Raw genomic sequence first — 20,838 nt, forward strand, 5'->3', positions numbered from 1 at the left:
GAAAAGAGAAAAGAGAAAAGAGAAAGAGAAAAGAGAAAAGAGAGAAGAGAGAAACGAGAGGCCTACACGAAGTAGAAAACATCAAATACTCCAGAATCCCGAGACACCTATGAGAAGAATACGAAATGAAACAAAGCAGTTGGTAAGAAGAACAAAAAATGAACACTGGGAACAGTTTACAAAAAGGATGGAACGCGACTTCTACGGTACACAAAAACAAATATGGAGATTCAGAAGACACCAATGAAAAGAAATAGCAGAACTGAAGGAATACAATAACATACCAGCAAACGAATGAGAAATATACCTGACGAAAACGTTTAAAGGAAAGAAAAATTTATATCAGTTTTTAGGAAGTAGAGATAGCCCTAATGAATTTAGTCAAAAATATAAACTCACCAGGACCAGACGGAATAAACAACGAGCTTCTAAAACACGGAGGAGAAAGTATAACCCTAGAGATGACACAACATACAAAAACTAATATTGCACTGCAAGATACCAGACGCATGGAGAAACAGTATAATTATATACAATAGGAAGAGCATGCAATATAGAAGACATAAATGGATGGGTGGCAAAACGGAAACAGGAGTGGAACGAACACATTAGTAGAATGGGAGAGGATAGGATAGTACGAATAGCACGAGATAAGTCACTAAATGGAAGAGATAAGTATTGGCAGACCATGAAAAAGATGGTGCGATAATTTAAACAATTTAGGAGGCTAATATTGAAGAAGAAATAGGCTTTAAAGCCTACATACAAGAAGGAAGAAGATCTCAGAATGAAGCATACATAAACTTAAATTTTAATTTTCTTGTTGACGACATAAAAACACTTAAAAAACAAAATCTGACTCTTTGTAAATCAGTCGATTTGATTAATAATGTTAAGGAATATTTTCGTATGGTTAAAGGAAACGTAGTCATATCAACGATTTACTAAGTTTACTAAATTTACTAAATTTATTAAGATGTAAATTGGACCTGGAAGTTCAGATAATAGGACAAGTGATGGAGTTTAAATATCTAGGCATAACATTATCTAGCTACGAAATGCTCGAAACAGAAGTGGAAGATTAAGTGAATATAACAAACAGAGTCGCAGGTTGCCTGAATGAAACAATATGCAGAAATAAAAATATCGGGAAAGAAACTAAAGGCAGAATTCACAAAACAGTCATCAGACCAATAATGACATACGCGGTAGAAACACGACCTAACACAAAGAGGACAATAATGGTGTTAGAAACAGCAGAGATGAAAACACTTCAAGAACTGGGTAAGAAATAGAAGAGTAGACTAGAACGATCATATAAGAAGAATGACAACAAATCAACTAGTAAAGACGGCAAGAGACGGTTCCCCAATTGAAAGACGATCAGTAGGAAGACCACGAAAACAATGAAACGACAACTTACTGGAAGTACATTGAAAACCAGACAGAGTCACGTATACATACAAAAAAGAAGAAGAAGAAACAAAATCATTCAATAAGATACAAATCAACCTCCTAGGATTCATTAATAGACCAATCCTCAGAGATTTGACTTCCACAAATCATACAAACAAGCTGAATTTTGCTGAGAATATCCAAAAAATATGTAAAAAAGTTTTTCACTTCTATGTCCAGTCTTTCCCCTAAAACAGCTCTCGTAGGGGGGAGGGACATCGATTTACCAAGAATCTGTAAACCGTAGAAAAAAAAAGTTTTCAAACAAGAAAAGTGGCTGAGATAATTTTGAACAAAAATGTTTATATAAGCACTTTTTGTGTAGAACAAACTTCTTTCAGAAACAACGCTTGAAGCGACTGACGACTTTAAATGTCAGTTACGCCCGCGAAATTATTTTTAAATAAAATATGTATCAACTCGACGGTAAACATTCAATATCTTTTGATTATTTTGTCCTATCGACAAAACTCAAAACTCAAAAACAAAACACAAAGTTCGTTCTAAAGGTGAAGAGTGCAGCTTTTGTATGAAATCCAAATATCTAACTGTATAATACTTTGTGTACATAAAATTTGTCAACGGTAAAGTAATATTTTTTCAAATTTTCAAATATTTGTTTTTGCATTCAATTAAGTATGTAAAATTCCTATTTGTCGGTTTTATGAAAAAAAAATTATGTAAAAATTATGTACAAATTATGTACAAGTTTTTCGTATATACACAATTTAAATTTCTATTATTCTAACAACGATTTGTGAGTGAAAGTGGGTAGACAATGCATGGGGGTTTTGTGGAGAATGTTAGCAGAGATTAAGATCGAGGCAAAACAAGTATTTAGAAATCGGAGGGTAGAATTTCCTAGGAACAGGTAAAATAATTACGACGGGAAATTCAAAGACTTTCAAAAGATATTTGTGTTGACCAATAAAAAGGAAGCAGTGTTCATTGAGGGAAGGGGGCTGCATCAGAGGAAAAATTTTGGAAATGGAAAAAACATCAGTGTGTTCGAGATAGCAGATAGGAGCAGTTGGTGCCTTAGAAAAAAATAAAAAGTGCCAGTCTACGTTAAACAAAAGCTTTTTTGGCATCCGTAAAAGATAAAAAGTAGAAAGTGAATTTTTTTAAAGTAAAAGATTAAATTCAGTGATCAGTGACAACAGTTTGTAAGTACTTAATTAATTTTATCCTGACATCATATATAGAAATTGTTCCCAGGTGTTCATCTATATTTCTAACGATATTTCCTTCTCTCAATGTTTATCAACGCCTACAAAGACTATAGTGAAATTTGACATAAACAATTTCGTAATGTGTTTTAAAAGTATTTCTTAGAACCAGTAATAATCCATTTTGTATCTATACTGGGTAATTTGCTATCTTTAAATAACTTGCGGTATTTTTTTTATATCGTACATTAAATTAAATTCGTTTCAGAGAGTATTTCTTTAAACAATTTATTCTATCATTAAAAATTTGCATTTATTTCTTTGGTATAAACACAATATTTTTTATTATACGGTTATAATTTATTTTTGAATTTTATTTATCCATGAGCTTCCTCTGAGTATTGGTTTTGTATTTCTGTTGTTTGAATGACGTAAAACCCTGAGATTACTTATTAATTTAAGCTAGCCCAAGAAGAGTTTTGATCTAATAAGAAAATTAAAAATAAATATAATTATAATTTTGCATAATTACATTAAGAAAATAAGTAGAATCAAAACAATACATTATATTATATATATATATATATATATATATATATATATATATATATATATATATATATATAATATTATATATTATATTATATATATTATATATATTATATATATATATATTATATATATATATATATATATATATATATATATATATATATATATATATATATATATATATTATTTCATACATCAGTAGGTATGTCAAATAAATTGCCATGTGCTTATAGTGGCAATTGTAGCTGTTTATTTTTGTAGGTTTGTTAACTGTGTGGGTATATCAGTTAATTTGATAAGTTTGTTCAGTCAAAGAACTATTTAAGTCTACAAATAGGATGATGGCACTTTTCTTCTATTCTTGTTGTTCTTTTCGTGGGTTTTTTATCTAATAACTTTAATCTATTCCTATTTATAATTTTGTTCTTTCTCTTGACAATCCAACACCTGATTCCCCTGACGCAAATTTTAATTTTATTTCGAGTTTACTTAAACTCAGGGCATTTATAATCAATGAATGATACACTTAGGTACTTTATTCTGTATTGTAAATCTGGTTATTTTAGATTTGTTTTTATTTTTTTGGATTTAAGATATTTGTACGTTTTGTGTTTAATTTTACTACTCTTGCTATGTAACTATGTTAATGAAAGCAATAAAGTAAATAAAAAATATTTTTCTATGTAGTATGGTATTTTCTAAATTTGTCGGAATATCCATGGTTTTAGTATGAAGTTTCTTTGCAATATTAATGTATTACTTTTTCTATTGTGTTAGTTTTTCAAATTTTTATAATCCGAATGCAAAAATAAATGTTGTTTAAATTAAAATTATGATTGAAATTTGTACGTATACTAATTGGAAATATAGTGGTTATTTAGATATAGATGAATATCCTAAATTGGTAAAACCAATTTTGCATAATACTATAATGCAAGAGGACAATTAAATGAATATCGATTTTTAGTTTAATTTGCAATTTAGTGTAGATCTGGTCTTAACGAAAAAGGTAAATCATGAATAATATAATAGGAAATTATGGATATGGAATGAAATCAGTGACCAGTACTAATTACTTGTAAATCCATCTCACAAAATTGGGTAAAGAATAATATCTATTTTATATAGGTTAGTCGCAAAGCAATAAATAAATCAATGTAATTTACTACTTTAATTGTGAATAAGCCACAATTTTCCACAGACTTCCACTTCGAAAATCGTTCTCAAAATACAAAACATTAATAAATTAAACGAATTTTGTTTTTGTTCTTTTCCTCTAATAATTTAATTTAATCTGACTCATGCATATTGTCAACTCAGACATATATTATACATTTTGAAGTAGATGGCTTTAAAATAATATTGTAAATATTGTCAAGAACACCCCTAAGAAAGATAATAGCACGTGATTTGCCTTTAAAAAGACAACTGCATGCAAAGGGGACAATAAAATTCTCTTGTTAGTGATTCCATAGTAGGTAATGAGGGAAAAAACCTCATCATACTATCCCGACATGGTTAGTATTTGGTCTTATATTTAGTTTAATACTAATAGTGGTATTTTCTTTCTATTGATTTCCTCTTTTAATACCGGTAACCAGTTCCTACCGCATTCTGACGTTGAATTTGCGACGCAATTAGTTTCATTTAATATAAATAAAACCGCTTCTTTGGTTTTTCTCTTTACTGTGGCCATTACTGTGATTATCGAACTTAACACTGAGTTATTACTAACGTAGTTAACAGATATAGTAGAAGTTTTTTTTAACATTAAATTATCAGTAAAATAGAACTGTCAACGTCAGAGACAAAAACGCCACTGAACCTCTAAAAATCCTACGAACAAGCTGAATTTTGCTAAAAATGTCAATTTTGAGACCCCAAAAGATGCAAACAAGTTTGATACTCTTACCTCTGGGCTTCCCCTGAAACCTCCCTCAAAGAAAGGCAAAAACGGAAAATATCGATTTACCAAGAATAGTTTTGAACAGAAATGTTTATTAGCACTTTTTTTGTAGAGTAAACTGTTCTCTTAGAAACAACGCTTAAAGAGACCGGTCAATTTGGTGGTCAGGTATGCGCGCAAATTCAATTTTTTAAATAAAATTTATAAAAACTGACTGAAGTCAATTTTTATTAAGCTGTTCATAAATAAACGTAGCGCAATTTTTGTCATTTTTCATTTTTGTATCACTTGTATACATTTCAAAATGTATCACTTTCATTGACTAATCTTCAAAACTTTAAAACATAACATCAAATTTTCATTTTCAGTTTTGACACATATTCTCTGGTACAGAACTCTGAATTTATACATTCATCTTATAAACAATCTAAAATGTTAAAAACTGCTTTTTCGATTGCCAAATACAGTTTTCGAAAGTATACAACTTCAGCTACAAATTACACTCAATGCTATCTTCGTGGAAGCATTTCCCTTGACGTGAGATTGGTTGTAATGTGAAAGTTTAAATTCAGCGTTATATAATATATATATATATATATATATATATATATATATATATATATATATATCCGTCTTATTAAATATTGTGTCTAAAAAATTAACAGAAAAAAAACCAAAAACATGATATTATGTATGAAAAAAAAATTTCTTTCTTTCTAATAAACAATATTTTATTTCTTTTGCGTTACATAGATATACAACGATTACGGATTTCTGACCCGCGAATAATTGTCCATGTGCAAAACATCTCATGCAAAACTCATGGAAACATGGAAAGTTAATGCCGCAAAGTTCGAACGGTTGGCTTTGTGATGTCATTGTAAAAGCGAAACGCACGGGAAATTGTAAACTTTTAAAACCAAATGGTACTTTCACATTCGTTGGAAACATCGGTATATGTGGGATCAAGATATCATCTTTTTATTGTTACTTTTTACACAGTCAGTTTCGTTCCATTGCACAGTCGAGGTTGATTGATGTTACGCAGCATAATGACAACTGATCCTAATTTTAATATCAAATCGGTAATTGAGAGTCGAGGCAATTCCAATGAATTCAAAAACTCTGTAGGGCAGTGGACTACGTCATGCTGATTTATAAATGTGTCAACTGATTTGAACCAAAAAAACTTTTCTGGAAGAAAATTCAGAATGGTCGCATTAAGATCATCGACATCTGTACTTTTTGCCGCCAATATTATTCATCCAAGTATTTTTTTTTAACTGGTGAGCTATGTCGGAAAAAACATACTAAATAAACTCAGACGAACCAATTAATAATAAATTTACTTGAGGATTACACTGAGAAAGTAAAACGATAAATGTAAACGTCACTACTACGCTCGATGCATAAACAATAATAATAGCCGAAAACTGTGCAGAGTTTTCGGAGTGAGAGAAGGCTTATTGTGTGAAGGAGATAGGAGACCGGCTTTGTTCTCATACCTACTCTGTGCTGTTTACTGGGTAAGAAATGACACTGGTGGACGTCTGACGGGGAAAACTGATCTATTGATATAATTGACCAATTATCGACCAGGATTAAAATGATTAAATTATTAATATGGCTATTAAAATATAGGGGCTAATGATAAAAGGGTGAAAATTAAGAGTTGGTTTGTTTAATGCCACATCACAGAAAAAAAATTAAATATTTTGTCCAAAAAATAAAAAAAAATGTTTGGGGTAAATCAATCTTATCACTTACGGATAGCAAAATGGATTACGATCGATTCTTAAACCTACCGAATATACATATAAAATTTCTTATAAATTGGTCAAGCCGTTTCGGAGGAGTATGGCAACGAACTCTGTAATACTAATATGGCATTAAAAATGCCATATTAGTTGCTTGACAATCCTTTGTAAATCTTGTCCTGCTCGCGGAGAAGTCGCCACTCCCGTCGATTCGTAGCAATTTCCCTCCATCTTCTGACCCTTAGAATCCTAACGTCTGAACTATTTTCTTGACAAATTTTATAGAGTTTTTTTATAAATTCTTCTACGGCTCCATTTAAAGTACATATTTCAATGGTATTTCATTTCTTCATATTAAATTAGAACTTATTCCAATTAAACACAGGTAATTATCATGGTTCAGTTCCATGCGTCTCTAGACGCTCAGCATTTTATGTTTCGTGGCTCTCTTCACAATTTTCTTTTATGCAGAAAAATATGTACAAACTATTATACGTAGATAGAATATTTAAACAAGTAGGATGAAAAGTAAAATCCACAAAGAAACTTAATTCCTATAGTTAGCTGCATATCATGAATCACAATTTTTTTTTATTTAAAAATATTCCTTTATAAAAGGTATATTATATAAAAACCCTATCGGGTTACATCACAAAACGTTTTCGGAATAACTATTCCATTATCAGTGCTATCTGGATTTACATGTTTGAATCCACTAAATACAACCCTTGCTATCAAAAGGGTCTCGCAGACATTTCGTCTAAGGGCTAGCAACCCTAGAGGAGGTTACCATGTAGCTAATTCCGTTTATAACTTAAATATCCCAGTTTTTTAACATTAAAGATGTAATTTAAAATTAATTTAACTACATTTAAAGGGTTTTTACCTAGGTATTTAGTGGCTTCAAACATGTAAATTCAAAGAACACTGATGATGGAATAGTTATTCCGAAAACGTTCTGTGATGTAGCCCGATACAGTTTTTATATAATATTGTTACGATAAATAATGACGTGTCATATGACTCAAAACTGTAAACATATTTATTCCTAATATCTTTTCTGTTCTAGTTATTTCGGCGCTCAGTTGAAAAACCAGTTTCAGCCGTCGACGTGACTAGTAAATTCGCCGAAAGACCAGTCCTTGAGGGACGTTCTCGTCTATTCGATGAGATCTCGTTCTAATGGAGAAGGTCATCGATCCTTCTAGATAACGGCATTTTATATATAAATGGGACATTTTATTTAAGGAGAACAGTTAGTTTCTGAAGATCGCGCCGCGTTTTTAAATTGTAACGCACTTATTATAATAAATTATATAATTATTAAGTGTAAAATAAATTAGTACAAATAAAGACTAAATAAACTTTTAAGTATAAGTGTAAAACCTTTAATAAATAAATAAAAACAATAAATTAGAATTAATAAAAACATAACAATATACCTATTATAAAGGAATTTGTTGAAATAAATTTTTTTTAAGTAAAATGGTATCAATTAAAGAATAAGGTACGATTAACTCAACTTAAAAACTATAACCACAACAATGAATGACTCCAAACTGAATTTAGTAAAAACTATTACACATAAGAGCAACTATAAAGTTAGATTTATAAAAATGAATAAAAAGAAGAAACAGAGAGATGGAAAGAAAGAATCACAGATAAAATATGAAGTAAAAAAATTAGTTTCATGATAATAAATAAAACGCAAATTAGTGAAATTTATGTTAAATGTTTTGTTAATTTTCAAATGGTTAAAGAAACCCATTTTACATTGTTTGCAATTGTTTTAGTCCATACGAAGATTAAAGACCTACCCTGGTTCACCGCCAGCCTCCATATTATTAGCTAGTGTTACGTCGTTTGACCATACATCGTACTGCCACTTTCTAAGACCCAGGACTCCGCAAAGTACTCTTCCAGAATGGATTCCGACTCTCATATTCAGTTGGACATCTGTAGCTTCCACAACACTCGCAATTGCGTCGATCATATCCAGTCCCATCTCTACGGCGCAATGGGCATGATCAGTTCTTGGTTCTGGAAGACCTGAAACGCAGTAGTAGCAGTCACCGAGGATTTTTATCCGCAAACAGTGGTTATCCTGTAACAAAAAAAAACATATGAACTTTTATTTTCAAACCTAACAACAATTGATGTAAAGATGATAATTTATATTATCAAATAATAAAAATTCCAGTAAGAAAACATATCTCCAAATTATCCTGGATATCATAAATTATACAAACACCTGGATATCTAATATCTTCTAAAATTTTAATAAAATACATGTTTTTTAATTTACATATACAACCAACAGTTCTTTGGGAATAACCCCTAGATGAAGATTCAAAGCATATCATTTAATTTTGAATTAAATAAATTTAAAAACTCGGTAATAAATATTTTAACATGGCAGCTTCAACAAATTTAACTGCATACAAGTTAACTGTTGACAAGAATCTGTACGCCGTACAAAAAAATGTTTCAACTAAAAAGTGTAGCAAAGATAACATTGAACAAAAATGTTTATTAGCACTTATTGTGTAAAATAAACTGTTGTCTCAGAAAAAATGCTAGAAGCAACCGGCACGTCACGGGAAATGATTCCACGAAGACGGTATTGTGTATAATTTGTAGTTTAAGTTTCGCAGTTTCGAAAAACGTACTTGTGTCATCGAAAAGAAGCAGTTTCAAACGGTTAAAATCGTTTGTAATGTCAAAGTTTTAATTTGTAATTTAGCGTTTTTAAGTCCTATTTCAAATGCCTCACATTTGTTACCAAAACTCAAAACCCAAATTTCACGCTATAGGTTTTGAAGATTAGGATATAGCAATGAAAATTCCATAATGACCGGTCAATGCAAGTGATAATTTTTATCGATCCCAGGAGAATCTTAAAAAAATTGCTGAAACGTGTCTAAATTATACCGAATCGTTGATTGATTAAGTCGACAAGGTTGGGCAAGCGTTCCCGTGCTTATAATGATTGGAAAAATGTACATAAAAAATTGTCAGAGTATGAAAACTCTAGTGACCACATTAACTCCATCACTAACTGTGAGGGGAGCGTTATGATAATGCGTTAAATATGTCAGGTAAATATAAGGGACTCCAATCCAGAATAAAACATATTTTTCTGTCCATTTCATACCATACGCCAATTATTCTTAAATTTAATTGAGAAAAAATGTAATATAAAAAATCAACCTGGGTATATTTGATTAAATACTATTGTTTGTTTTAATAAACTAAGTTTATTTAATTTTTGTACATTTATATTATTTTTCCTTTTTTTTTTCTTGGGATACGATAATTTATTAAATGAAACTACATACTATATGCTTTGAAACTAAACTACCAAAGGCAAAGTATGTGTCATTACTGAATAGGCCCGGAATTACAACGTTGCCCAGGGCCCGCTTTAGTCTTGGTCCGCCACTGGGCAGAATGTAAAAATTGCATACGAAAGCTGATCTCTGTACCTTTAAAACGCATTTTGATTGTTGTCGATAGGATACAAAAGATATCTAATTTTTACCGTCGAGTTGATACAAATTTTATTTAAAATTGACTTCGCGTGACATTCTAAAAGCATTGTTTCTGAGACAACGGTTCATTTTACAAAAAAAGTGCTAATAAACTTTTTTGTTCAAGTTATCTCAGCTACATTTTCTATTTGAAACATTTTTTTCTATGGCGTACAAATTGTTGGTAAATCCCATATAATCAATACAGATCATTATAGGGTCTACTCTAGGATCCGCATGGTCTCTATAGTAGAGTTAAATCGTATGTTTTATCTGTTATAAATTATCCTTAAATAATATTTCAGTGTTTATTGCCGAAAGAATTTTGACGGCTACGGTTTCCATACTTGTTTGTAAAGATATTTCTAGAGAAATCTAAGATTTATTAACATATATTGATACCTACTACTGGCCTATTTTGGTTTTTCCGATTTTGTGATAACCATTAACATTTTTTTTTTTTAATCACTGTAAAATCACGAGATGATCCAAATAAATTGTGAGATCAAAAAGTATAAATATTAACGAACAGACTTTCTGCAACCCTTTTACTTTCAATATTGTTATAGTTTATTTTTATGAACGAGAGAGTAATTAGCATAATTTTAACTGGTAGCTCCGACCACTCCATGGGCGTGCTCAAGATTAATTGAAAAATTACTTTGAATAATTGTAAAAAATAAATGAATTATTTCAGTGTTATAAAGTGTTATGTGTATGTAAACAAAAGTGACCTCTTTTATCACACACTATATTAGAACTGACTGGCCTACATTAAAAAGGGTTTTAAAAAATTCACATTTTTTTTAATTTTTAAAAATTACAAAAGAGAAAAAGAGTTTTTAAAACCGTCTAAGGTATGTTAAATAGATGAATAAAAATATTAATATAAAACTTACAGCTACTTGTTACAAATTCAAATCAGATTCAGAAGATGAACTTTCAGAACCAAGATTTATAATAACTGTCTCGATCATTTTATCAGTAATATTGTCCAGCTTCCACATTTTTTCCTCTTCTTTAATAGTGTGATTTACTGCCTTTTCCCAGTTTTCAGGTTTTACATTATTTACGGCTTCCAAAAACAACTATTTAACATCATGAATTTTAAAAGTGGTATTTTTTCTTGAAACTTCACTCTTTATCTGTGCCCATACCAGTTCAATCGGGTTTAATTCACAATGATATGGTGGGGATCTAAGTACTGTCATTCCACGATTTTTGGCAATTTCATCAATTTCGTATTTTTTAAATTTTTCTTTATGAAGGGCACACAACGAATAAAGTTCCTTTCTTATAGATCCGGGATGGTACGTAATATTTTTTGAACTCAGCCAATTCTGCAAGTCTTTTTTTAACCACTTGGTTGTGGGCAAGACATCAGCGTTCATGTCTTCATGGTAGTCACCGGTACGAGTTGATTCAAAAGTTAATAAACCACCTTCAACAAAACCGTCTGAACTGCCAATGTGTACTATTATCAGCCTGCGTCCCTTTCCTGATGGTGGGTTTAAACCAGTAGATAAGTTATTTACAAAAGCGTGCCTTTGACTTGTAACAGTTTCATCCTGCCAAAATTTATTTGGTGTATGACCCTCATTGATCCATGTTTCATCAAGATAAAATATTTTTCTTTTTTGGTTTCTCATTTCCTTTATGGTTCTTAGAAAATGTCTTCTCAATATGACAATATCGCTTCTTTCTAATAAAATAGACTTTCTGGGATTCTTTTTCCAGCGGAAGCCTATTTCTTTTAAAAGTTTCCATAACGTACTTCGACTCATTTCTGGGTAATCCTTATCATCTCGAACTGAGACAAGAACTTTATCCAATGTTGGAAATTCTTGTCTAAAGAAGAATTCATGCACTTTCCGTCGAAGTCCTTCTTTAAAATGATATTCTATTTGAAATTTTGGTTTCCCTGGAGCATTACGTGGCATTTGAAAACTACCACATTTCTCTTCTTTAATAACTCTGTAAATCGTAGATTTCCCAACACCAAGTGTACTGCTAACTAACTCAACGGTCTCATCAACACTTTCACATAAACGTTTGTCTGTAAATGATTTAAAACAATTAAATATTAATGTTTTTTCATTAACTGTTAGAGGACCAATTTTTCGGCGTTTACACGGCACTTCCAAATTTTCCATAACACTAGTATACACAATAAACTGCACCTTGCAACTGAAGTACCTACTTTTAGTGAACTGTTAAGAATTTTGAATACGCCACTTGGACCTTCCTATATACAAAATGAAAAAACCCACTATCACATTTTCTGTGGAATAAGTTTAGAAGGTAATTATCTAGTCAATTACTGTCGTAGATTCCTGGAATTAAAGAATTAAATGTTTGATTGTTGAAACCCTTACTTCGTGGAATGCACTCATTTCAGATAAAATAAAACGTTTTATTTTATCTAAAGAATTAAACTTTATTTTGCAAATAGGCTAAGAATTAAACTTTATTTTGCAAATAGATAAAATAAAACGTTTTATTTTATCTAAAGAATTAAACTTTATTTTGCAACTAGGTAGGTACTTATTAAACTTTTATTGGTTATATATAACCAATAAAATAAACATCTTACATTTCTTGCAAATTCACTAGTACCTGTTAACCTCCATCACTCCGACACTGGCAACCTTATTTAGGGATTAGTAACCCTCACAACTATTGTATTCTATTCTGCTCCAACCTTTATACCTGGTGGTCATACTCAATTTAAAATTGTTTTCCTATATACTTCTGTAAACTTGTTGACAAATATCTGTTTTTCATTGAGTCACCCGTATCAACAGTTTAGGGATTTGCATACATAATTTATTGTTTTATTACTCTCTCATACATAAAAATACACTATAAAATGATAATTTTTTACTATTTTTTTTTTCAAATTTGAATACTTATTTCCTGTACTGGATGTGATTCGGCTGCCAATGTAGCTCAAGCATTTGATAACCAGAAATATTATTAATTTAATACCAATCTAAGATGAAATATATTTTTAGATTTGTTTTTTTTTTTTCTAATGATAAGGATTTGAATTTGTTAAGAGCAAGGAATTTTTCTTTAGGCTCAAGTTTTCATCAACGTATGCATGTTGGTTCAGAACTTCAAAAAAATTCATCTTGCCTAGTTTATGAAGAGCTTTTTATGATTTTAAGAATTGAAACTACGCAGACCTTAATAGCTTTTAGGTTCCTTTTAATTTGCACGATTGCTTAGCTTAAAGTAATGGCTAGCTTAGTTCATCTAGTGTTTTCTATGAAATAAACTGCTTACCTAGGTCGTGCATATTATGTGAAGAGATCTAAATATCCAGTTTTCTCAAACTGTTTTTTTTTTAACTGAACTGAGAGTCAGGACGAGGTAGACAATAACAGCACTACAGTAAAAGTTCAAACTGTTGGTTTTTACTTGCAAGAACATTCTAAACCGCTGTCTTATGGAAAAACGTTCCAGTAAAAAGAAATCAGACTTAGGACTAAATTGGTTCAGTTAAACAGTTAAAAACCGGTGATCTTGGAAGCAACGGTTGGTGTTCACCTTGACCAATTCAATTTTCTATCAAATGTATATCTAAAAAATTTCTAGATTATGCAGCAAAATTAACCGATACTCCGTCATGTTGATATTGTATCTGTTACACATTCGCTGCTGACTTTTTTTGGGAGGTGTTATCCAGGAGCGGCAATAACTTTTTTCTAAAATATCATTGCACTTGATATTAGAATATATAATAATATTAAATTAATTAAATAAAGTGTTTATTTATTTATAAAATGTGATTTGAATTTTTGACTCCGGTGGGAGTCATGCGCACCTGGCTAAGAATTTATAGTGTATCGCTGACTGGCTCTGATCGGCACAAGTCAAATTAGAACGTTTTTCCAGAAAAATAGTTTATTTATCCTATAAAATATAGAAAGATTCACATATTGATTTAATTTTGATTCACATATGAGCAATTTCAAAGCATTTACACAAAATCCGGGTTGATCACTACATTTTTCGCAGTGATATGTTGTCTGCTTTCTAATATTGTTTTCAAAGCATATTTTGCAACGCTTTCTCTTTGTTCGTCCCTTATTAACCATAGAAATTTTTGAAATACTATCTATGGAGGCAGGAATATTTCTTGTTTTTCACAGTTTGAAGAGCCCGGCATATTTTCCGCCACATTGAATAACGAAACTACCACAGCAAAGAAATGGTAGAATTTTTTGACACTTTAAGTCCTCACTCACACCCTGACATACATTATCTAACGTCGGCGTCGTACTAAGTAAAATATACCGTCTTAAAAATCAACGGGTTACTGTCCCCGAATGGAGTCATGCGCATTTAGCAAAGGACCACTTTGACCCCGATCGGAGTCATGCGCAACGAAAGTGTTAATTAATGTGTTGTCACACCAACACAAGTGTTGTCCAATACTAAGTGGGGCATTTTGCAGCGATTCTTCTTCTGTATAAACTGTTTATAGAAGATAAGATTTTAGTTGGAAGTAAATATGTACAATACCGTTTTAGCGTCATTTATTACTTTTATTAATCGAAAATAAACAGACTAAAACCTCAAATGCCATTCTATTTTGATAAAATATCAATATCTTTTCATTCCGACACTGAGAAATTCTTTTTAGAAATTCGTAAAAGCGGTGGAAATCCAAAGGACGAAATTCCGAGTGAAACCCGGTACAAATAAAGCAGTCTTTGGGCTTCTAAAGGCAACCATGACAGGACAAATTATATTAGACGGAGAAAGGCACGTGACTCATGTCTCATATGGTTTTTCTCTCCACTTTTTATACCGTGTCCTTAACACGAACAAAACACCCTCAATTACAAAGTTTGCTGAGTTTTCCAAACAGTTAAAGAAAATTGCATTAAAAACAATTGATGGGTAAATTGGAAACTTGTACAAAGCTAGAGGATTAATCTAATTTTAGAAAATAATACTTGGAAACCTAGAAAACAACGGAATTTAAATGGTTTCAATTCGAAGTTTGAAGGTTAAAACGGGGAATTAATGCGTGCATTACTGTTCGATTTATAGTACAGTGGCTTATTTAATCAAATTATAGGTTAATATGAAAATTTATTTATAGTATAAGATTTTAGTGTCTAATCTAGTGATAAGATAATTTTAATAATAACATTAGGTGAAACTTACAAGAATCAACAGTATTTTTTGTGTAATTCGGTAAAAGAAAATAAAAGATCAGGAAACATTTACTATATATATATATATATATATATATATATATATATATATATATATATATATATATATATATATATATACTATATATATATATATATATTTATATATATAAATACGTTGGAATTATCGGGTAAAGTGGTCTCTAATAAAACTCTTTCTATTTTCTAAGATCCTCCATATTTCGCTATTTATTTGATAGCTTCATCAGGAGTAAACTGTAAAACATTAACTTGTCGTTGATAACTGTTGAACATTACAAAAAATGGCGTACAAATACATTTAAAAACATTTTTTACATTTTTTGTAATGTTCAAATTGTTTTACAGTTTACTCCTGATGCAGCTATCAAATAAATAGCGAAATTGAGTATCTTAGAAAAAAGAAAGATTTTTATTAGAGACCACTTTACCCGATATTTCCAACGTATTTCTAATTTTGGTCGAAATAATCACTTCTAATATATATATATATATATATATATATATATATATAGAAAAGAAATTTAATCTTTGCAGATTTAAAATCAAAATTTAGTTATTGCCGACATTTCAAAGAATTACCTCCTTTTAAATGTAGTTGCATTGGGTTTTTCGATTAACCTTGGGTAAGCCTTTACGTGTCAAGTTCGAAGCTACCATACATTTCAATTCTTATAAAAAACTTTTTTTGCACATAGTAACAAAAAACACCACTATGTTACTAGCAAAGTTTTTTAATATTCTAACTCTACAATTCTAAGTTACGGTAAGATCAATAATGTTTTAATAGATAATATATGGTAGCTAATTATAATTTATTCTCTTTCAGCCCTGAAGAAGCCAAATTAATTCTCTTTGGCGAAAACGTTCGGCGAAACAATTGATACACATTAGAGTATTTCTTGCAGATTTCCCCAATATTTAAGAGTTTACTATATATATATATATATATATATATATATATATATTATATAGCCCTTTTTTTATCCGATTGTCGAATAAAGGCCTCTCCCATTCATCCCTGTTGTGTGCTAGGCGTTTCCACATTGGTCCTGCGACTCTTTTGATATCGTCGCTCCAGCGCATTTGAGGTCTTCCTCTTGGTCTCTTCGCATCGTACGGTCGCCAGTTTCCGACTTCTTTGTTCCATCTACCATCTTCGAGACGTTCGTTGTGTCCAGCCCATTTCCATTTTAATTTAGCTGCTTGTTTCGCGGCGTCCTTTATTTTTGTTTTGTTCCGGATTGCTTCGTTCGTTTGCCGATCTATTAGTGAGATACCAAGCATCTGTCGTTCCATGGCTCGCTGGGTTTTTCGAATCTTGTCCATGTTCTTTTTTGTGAATGTCCAGGTTTGAGCTCCGTAAGTGAGAACGGGAAGGATACAAGGATCGAACACTTTGGTTCGAAGGTTTTTTAGGTATCTTTTTGTCTTTCAGTATGTATGAGAGTTTCCAAATGCGGCCCATCCCATTCTTACTCGTCTGCTTATTTCGGTAGTTTGGTTTTCTTTGTTTACCTTGATATTCTGACCCAGATATATGTATTCTTCTACATGTTCCACTTTTGTTCCTTGGATGGTTATCGTCGGTTGATCATCTTTATTCGACATTAGCTTAGTTTTACTCAGATTCATACTCAGATTACTAAATTAAATAAATTTAGTTACATTAGGACAAATATAAAAAAATCTCATCTTTTTAATTTGCTCGAAACGTTTTTTGTACAGCTCCTGTACTGGCTCCGGTGAAAGAGGCATAGTTGGTAGTTGCTCTTTAAATATTTGTATGCGGTAAGAAGCTTTTAGGAACACTTTTTTAGTTTGTATTTGTTAATATTTCCGTAGCAGCTTCGTATTTCTTCGGTCACACCATAATTCCTTGGGTAAAGCATATAAGACGGATGAGGTTTGGATAGAGCAGCTGACTAGACCTGCCTGTTTCACTATATACGGAGTAGCATGATAAATAAATACATAACATAAATACATACTTTTCATCCACAGTGGTAAGAGAACACATGTTAAATGCTGTCGTTGATAAATCTGGCTATTGTTGCATGGTTTGGTTTATCCAATTTTTTATAATCTATCAAATATGAGGAGAAGACACGACAACCAGTGTGCCTATCAGAAAATTAGTTACGTATCTGCCACACTTTTCGGCCGTTTCATTAGTAGAAATCCACATAAACTTATCCTACAACCGAGTCCTAATAATTTATTATGTTTATAAAACAAAGAAAACATAACTTTTGTTTGATGTGTGGATTCGCTAGGGATGTCTTTATTAGCACAGTAGTTCTTAAGTAAGTTTTAAAATGCCTTGTTTAGTTTGTTAAAAGGTATAGTACATGCCATTAGAGCTTTTTATAAGTCTGTATGGAACTTATTACCAGAAGATTGAGATTATGTTAAAAGACTTTGAACTGGTCATTCATGAATTTGTTTTGATTGGTGTCTTTACATGATTTTGCGCTTGAAACTGTTTTATAAATTGAATCACTTTCTCACGAATACAGCAATACAAAACGTTTCCATAATACGAAAAGACATTGGAAATATTTAAATCCAACTGGGTATACTTTTTTTACCTGGGGCCATTGTAAAAAAACAGAAGCACAACAAAAAAATCTTATCATGTTTAACGTGAAAAAGTGAAACTAAATGAACAATCCCGGAAAAAACAAAACAATATATTTCAATATAAAGTAAAAACTTAAACTAACTGAACTAGCAACTATGGTAAACTATTGCTTCGTTCTAGATTCTCGAGGTCCTGATTCCAATACTTGTCGGCATCTGTAATTTCCACTTAAGCCTATGCATGTGCGGGAATGAATAGAAAAGTGTACCTACATATCCTACTACATTAAAGGAAATTGGAAAAAATCATTTATAAAAGGTATATTTATTTAAAACACCCTTTCGGGCTGAATCATTGAACGTTGTCAGAATAAATATTCCATCTTCAATGCTGCTACTAAGTATACATGTTTAATTCTACTAAATATATGGGCGAAAGCCCTTTAAATAATATTAAATTGATTTTAAATGTTTTTATTTTTTTCTGTGTCTATGGATTCCATGCCGTGGTGATATGCCAGCATAATTTGGTGGTGACCACGAAGAAGTCTAGCTCTAAACCAGCCCAAGCCACTTACTTTTGCCAAATAATTTCGTAAAAATGCATTCATAGGAGGTTATATTAGTAAACACCACAAAAAGTATTGTATGTTATTAGGGAAACTATTTTGTGCTCTGTAATATTGATATGATGTTTTACTAATAAAAGTTTTCCATGTGTTTCTGTATTTGTTTTTAATTTTATTCTTAATTATGGGTAACACGTCTTGGGAATCTAATTTCATATTCAAAGGAACGTTAATATCTCTTCCTATTTTGGCCAGTGTCTCAGCTTGTAAGTTTCCCGGTATATCGCAATCACCCGGTATCCGTAAGATAAATATTTTAAAATACCGAAATAGAAATATAGCTAATAATAATTGTAGAAATTGCACTTAAAGAATCGGAGAAGATAACTTTATTGATATGTCTAAGAATGGACAAATTAACTGCTTGATATATATAGCCATGTTTTCTGCTTTGCATATGCACAGTTCATCAGGTAGTCTGGATAAATATATGTAATTGATACTAGGAATATAAATGCCACAACCTACTTTATTCAAATTTTTTTAGTCGTCTGTATAAATGAAAGTAAAATCATTGATATAGTTTTCAGTAAATAATGAAAATTTTCTCTAACCATATATTCATTCTCTATCATTTTACAACTTAATGTTTTTGCGGGATTGACTCATATATCAAAATCCATCTCAAATTCGTAACATGGGAAATTATTACCTATATATATATATATATATATATATATATATATATATATATATATATATATATATATATATATATATATATATATATTATTAAAATAAAGAAAAAAGAATTCTAGTCTTGAAACAAAGTAAGATATGTTATCTTCATTTTAAAAATTAGGTTTGATTATAAGTTTATTCCGTAACTTAAAAAGGGATAAAATCAGAGGATGGTTTTTGATATTAAGGAGCTTACTTAAAAATTGAGTAGCTCATATGAAACTCCTATGTTTTAAATCATATTGCGCCGATTCTGCTAGCAGAGCCAAGTGAGGGGTAGATTTTATACAACCTAAGCAAATTCTTAAGATTTAAAAAAATACTGTGTTAAGTTTATTAATACATTTCTGAGATATAGATCTGAAGAAGAAGGAATCATAGTCTAAGTGAGATCTTATTTAACTAAAATATTATCAACATGTTTGTCCTTTTAAGATGATTTTGAAAAATTATGCCTAAAAATTTAACTTCATCTTTTAATGGTATAATTGTGTTACTAAGTTTGATTTCTCGGACAATAATTTTTCGTTTTCCCTTCGAGAACCATACGGCTTCACACTTGTCAATAGAGAGAGGTAGGTCATTTATTAACCATTTGTTGGATAACTGATCCTTAACATATAAAACCAAACCGTCGGCATATCCATTAGTATTTATATCTTTAGGAAGAATGAAAAACAGATCCAATATGTAGTATATATTGAATAAAATTGTGCTTAAAGGTGAAGCCTTGGGTAAAGCTTTGGTTGCTAAAGATGGACCCAAAAAGTCATAGTTCTTGGATCTAGTATATGAGCCCGTTCTGCAAAATTTTAAAAATATTATTGATTATAGGACAAGGAACATTTAGATTTTGTAATTTATTGTAAAGTTTATATATTTACATTATCATATGCTGATTTAATATCAATGAAGACGCCAAGGACTGAATGAGCCGACTCAAAGACTTCTGAAATAGAGGTAGGAAGGAATGCTAAGTTGTTGGCAGTTCCTCTACTGTCTTCTGTATCTTATGAAACCTGTCTGAGTATTTTTGAAACCGAGATTATGTTCTAAAAACCATTCTATTTGTTATAATGATTTCTAAAGTTTTTGGGTTGCAAAGAGGAAGTAGGTCCTTCAAGGGTTTTAGAATGTTAACAACATTAAATTTTTTCCAATCTAGATAAGGGTTCTCCTTTAATACATTTATTGTATATATTTAGAAGGTTTTGTTTGGCTTTTAGACACATATGTTTTATCATTGTACTTTATTTTGTTTATTGAGGAATTAACTAGGTTGTTTAATATTCATCATAAAAAAGATCCCAATCAGCCTATGTGCCGGATAGCTCAATATAATTAATTAAGTATGTGGGAAAATAGT

At 30.7% G+C, this 20,838-nt stretch overlaps 1 protein-coding gene and 1 long non-coding RNA gene across 6 annotated transcripts in view; one reads left to right on the forward strand and one right to left on the reverse strand.

Moving 5' to 3' along the window:
- The window catches only part of LOC140434679 (uncharacterized), a 64,835-nt gene extending 56,069 nt beyond the window's left edge, over nt 1-8,766 (forward strand). The window contains exon 3 of the long non-coding RNA XR_011950070.1: nt 8,633-8,766. This is a non-coding gene — a long non-coding RNA (uncharacterized lncRNA). The remainder of the gene's footprint in view (nt 1-8,632) is intronic.
- The window catches only part of rut (adenylate cyclase rutabaga), a 933,824-nt gene that overhangs the window by 248,316 nt on the left and 664,670 nt on the right, over nt 1-20,838 (reverse strand). For all 5 annotated transcript variants that reach the window (XM_072523105.1, XM_072523104.1, XM_072523101.1 and 2 more), the window contains one exon: nt 8,657-8,943. In XM_072523105.1, the coding sequence (XP_072379206.1) occupies nt 8,657-8,943 (287 nt within the window). The remainder of the gene's footprint in view (nt 1-8,656; nt 8,944-20,838) is intronic.

Source organism: Diabrotica undecimpunctata, chromosome 2, assembly GCF_040954645.1.
Source record: "Diabrotica undecimpunctata isolate CICGRU chromosome 2, icDiaUnde3, whole genome shotgun sequence".
Classification (NCBI taxonomy): Eukaryota; Metazoa; Arthropoda; class Insecta; order Coleoptera; family Chrysomelidae; genus Diabrotica; species Diabrotica undecimpunctata.